The following is a 4,620-nucleotide window of genomic DNA, read 5'->3' as shown; positions in this document are numbered from 1 at the left end:
TTGGGAAGGTGTTAATTATTAATTTTGATGTAATATTATTATGGTGTACAATATTGTTATATTAATAAATAAATAAACTATAGTTCATTGTGCAAGCCACTTTAACACAATTTTCTAGTGCATAAATTATAAATATCCACGCTCTAATTATTAGGTACCTAAGTACACTATGAAAGTCATTTTTATTATGGGTAGGGTAATTTTTAACGGGGTTCTTGTTTTCAGGGTCTACATTTCCTAGGTTATTTATCAGGCAAATCAATATATTTTACCATAAGTAATGACTTATAATTAGTAATTTATTTTCATTATTTAATAAGTATAATGTATGAAATAATATATTATAGGGTATTCGTTGAATTCAAAGATTGAAAAAATGTTAATTTAACAATTTAATATTCGTTAATAATTGTATGTAGTTATATTATATTATCATAATTTAAATATTTAAATTTTGGTACTTACCCTTTACTGAGTCGTAGATTAACGATGAAGTTTCTGATAAAAATATTCAACAATTTAAATTCCGTAGGTACACAAGTCACAACACACACGTTTACATTAGAACATACAAAATATTAACAATTTGACTGTTCAGAACGAAGGCGAATACGCAAATGAAAATAATAATCTGAAATTAGTCTAAATTCTAAAATGTCCTTAAATGTAAATATACCTACCTGGTTACCTATATTATTTGTCCTATCCCTCATTGGCTCACTCCCTCATCTTTAAGATATCAACGTTGCATTCTTTTTTTAAATGTTTTCCAAGAATTTATCAGCTACTAACTACATTATAGTTAATATGGGTTTAATGTTTATCAACATTGTTTGGTATGTACCTTCATGTATACATACTAACCCATATGGATATACCTACTGGATACTATACATTTCATAAGGCGGTAACCTACTGTATTGTCACAATAGTCTTCCATAACAATAATCTAGCTCATCTATATACTTTAAAATTTAAATACTTATAAGTATAACTAATAAACTATAATTGTCTATTAACACTATTCTGCTTCAGAATATTAAATTATAAAATATGTAATATTTTGTCATACAATGAATTACATTTATCTAAAAATATATTTTTTTTAGAAAAACATTGTTTTGTAACGACTTTTATAACTAGGCATGTAAAATAGATATTTTAAAAGCATTATAGTAGTTTTACATAACATCACCAGCTGGTATATAGGTATTATGGTATTCGTATTATTTACATAGAGTTGTCGATTAGAATTTACCGCCCTTAAACATATAGATAGTATATAATGCCTATTATTATGAATACGGATTACGGATTACGAGTTAGTTAAAAAATTAAAAAATTATTTTATTTGAACAAACATTTTTCGACAAATGGAAATTATTAGGTATACCTATTACATATACAACGAAAAATAATTTACAACGCGAAAGCTACTTATACTCGCTTGTATTTTGATTAATTAATATTCCAACGAAACTACAACGTCCCCGTGTTTACAGGTGTGTAGCAACAAACTGTTGGACCAGCTGTTGACGTACAGGGATCGGGCCGAGGAGGTGCAACCAACTTGACGGTGCTCGCCGAAGCCGACCGAACAAGGCGGAGTTGCGGACGATGACCAAGAGACTGACGGCCGAGCTGGGGGTCGCGTGGTCCCACGTGGATCGGTTGCGGATGGCCGTGGAAGAGATGTCGGTCGTGGCGTTGGAGCGCAAGCCGGCACCGGTCACGTGCAGCGGCAAAGAGCTGCACGAGGACAACAAGCGGTTGCAGGCCCAACTGAACGCCAACTCCGCGAAAAATGCCAAACTCCAAGCCAGGATTGTCCAGTTGGAGACGATGCTGCAGAAGACGTCTTGCTCGCGGGTCTCCGGTCAGCCTTCGGACAGTCGGTGAGGTGACGAAAGCGGCGAACCTCGAGCACACTGTCCCCGGGAGGTATTTTTTCTGGGTATCTACCAACCTGCGAAATTAAGTTAAAAAAGTAACAGAAAACACACTTCATTGCTGAATATTATAACTAAAACAATACTACATACCTGATTATGTTGCATTTATCGTCTTGGAGGTCTATCTTTTCTATAGGAATAATGTATGGTTTATTGAACATTTTTTTCCCGTATAAAACCAAACCGTTGAAAGATACAAATTTTATCAAATGATAACGAATTATCATCATCTATCACATAACGTGCATGTAACACATTCCCCGCCACACCGCTCTACCACAGAATAGATGAAATTAATTTCATCTATTCTGTGGCTCTACCTACCTATTATCTGCCACCAGCCAACATTGCCGCCGCGCGTGGAAAATAACCGCTTGCCAACCGAGCACTGTACCACTGGGCCACCTATTCCCATATACTTAATTGATAAATGTTATCTCATTCAACTGATTTTTACGACAATCGCTCGCATACGTACGCGAGGTATAAGCACAGAATAGATGAAATTTCATCTATTCTGTGGTATAAGTTCTCCCACCACTACTATACCCTACCAAGGGCTGGCCCGAACGCACGCGAGCCCTGCACCGTCGCGTTATTATATCTACGTCATCAGTCATCACAGTGATGTTAACATAATCTTTTAATGTCTAATCTAAAACACAGTACGCGCACACTTGCACATACACAATACATAACATACACACAACGTACCTACATATTATTTAACATATTATTATACAGTTTAAATATTATATACAATCAAATAATTCGAATAGATAACATCTCGCTAAGCATACGTTATATATACATGAACATGAGAATAAATCTCAAGCACACACACACACAAACATAAACTTGTAAAAAATTTTATCCTCAAAATATACACGTTGAAATATAGATACATACGTTTGCATTCACTCATTCCTCTCCCCGACAACATACAGAAATATTTATAATTACCTATATATATATATATATGGTCAATCGTTTAATCGTTTACATATGTCGATGAGTCTCATTCACACATTTCTCTAGCAACACACATGCACTCATATACCCATAGGTTCATACATTATTTAGATACTTATATAGTTACATATTATATACATCGACATTAATTAGGTATCACAAACACCTAAACATATTATAAAATTAAAGTATTATTAAAATATCCATACTTAAAGGTGTATACAGTATTCATATATATTTAGTTTATATTCATATATTCATACATATAACCAAACATATTATACAGCTTGGGCACATATCAATAAAAGACACCTCGTTAAAGCATATACATTAAATATAGACACACTCTCTCACACACACACACACTCAAAAGTCATACTTACAAAATACATAGTCGCAATTACGTAGATGCATTTAAACATCCCAATTCATCTACCCTAAAAAGTATTTTCACCTCCGTCATCACTCATCAATTACTACTACAAAATTGTAATTCCTAATAATCATTTCGATACTTAAATTCCTTCAGATGAGACCATAGTTAGCAACTTAGCACACATTTAGGAAAATGTATCGATTAAATTATATAGATCTATCTATTTTATCCAGCTCAAAGGATCACCCGAAAACATACACAATATTATAAATTTATGTAACTAGTAGGTATACTGTCTAAGGATAATAGAGGATGTCGACTCTGAGGGTCTTAGATATCGTCTTTGAGTATAGTTTGATCACTAAATGTAATAAATATACCATCATATTTCAACTTCACCGCTTATATACAACATTTAATGTTTGAAATATTACAACATTTAATCTAATATATATTTGAATTAAACACAGATATGTTTATACTTTCTTTTCATTTTAATATTATAATTTTTGTGTAAAATAAAAACAACTATGATATTTAAAAGCAAGTTGTAACAATTATAAATATGAATATTATGCTACATGACACCTACGTATATAATACGAACTCTGCCTTATGTACGATTAACTGCCGACCGATACTTTAATATCAAAACACATAGGTACATAATTGTAAGACCTATGACCAACACACACCGTGAATTAGTAAAGTAGTTCACTATACACCTCAGATCTCAATACATATGTACTACGACTACCGGACTCCGTATGACTATGGTACAGTCACATAGCATAATAGAACATAGCTTATATATTTACGAGTATTATTATTATTTCTCAGTGTTTAGTAGACAATAAATCATAATTATAACTGAAATTGAATCTTACTAATTTAAATATATTTAAGAATCTGATATCTACATATCTGACCCTGGCTATGGTTTTATATCTATAGGATCCTACGATTCTCTCTGGATATCTTATATTTAACTGGTCGTTCCCCCGACCACGTTACAAAGTTTTTTTATTTATTCGTATTAAGGTTACATAACGTATCACCACCACCGTCTCAATCAACATTCGCCAAACACTTCGCACCAGTACCTACGCAATGTGAGACTTAGATTATTCTAATATTTGAAGGAAAAAAAAAAGATATGATACTTATATAAAAAGTATTTTCATTTATTAAAATAATATTAAGGTTTACAATAAATATTTACAAGGTTCTTACTTATCCATTAAATGGATTATAAAATTTTATAATTCTCTGAGTGATATACAATTCTCGGTATTTCAACATGATCTAGGTAATAATATA

The 4,620-nt window shown here is 32.2% G+C and overlaps 1 protein-coding gene across 1 annotated transcript; it reads right to left on the bottom strand.

The window, feature by feature from the left end:
- Positions 1-1,214: 1,214 nt before the first annotated feature.
- Positions 1,215-3,408, bottom strand: LOC115033909. Its single transcript, XM_029488743.1, has 2 exons — positions 2,043-3,408; positions 1,215-1,966 (listed from the first exon to the last, which is right to left on the bottom strand). Exons 1-2 carry the CDS (start codon positions 2,180-2,182, stop codon positions 1,480-1,482), a joined length of 627 nt encoding a protein of 208 aa, XP_029344603.1. The 5' UTR covers positions 2,183-3,408; the 3' UTR covers positions 1,215-1,479.
- Positions 3,409-4,620: the final 1,212 nt, after the last annotated feature.

Source organism: Acyrthosiphon pisum, chromosome A1 (genome assembly GCF_005508785.2).
Source record: "Acyrthosiphon pisum isolate AL4f chromosome A1, pea_aphid_22Mar2018_4r6ur, whole genome shotgun sequence".
Taxonomy (NCBI): Eukaryota; Metazoa; Arthropoda; class Insecta; order Hemiptera; family Aphididae; genus Acyrthosiphon; species Acyrthosiphon pisum.
The sequence above is the reverse complement of the archived record's forward strand: the minus strand, read 5'-3'. Positions and strand labels throughout refer to the sequence as shown.

Excerpts from the sequence above, each read along its gene's own strand:
- LOC115033909 (XM_029488743.1), bottom strand. The coding sequence starts at position 2,182 with ATGATGATAATTCGTTATCATTTGATAAAATTTGTATCTTTCAACGGT. Across the intron at positions 1,967-2,042 it reads GATAAATGCAACATAATCAG|GTTGGTAGATACCCAGAAAA; the intron begins GTATGTAGTATT and ends TTAATTTCGCAG.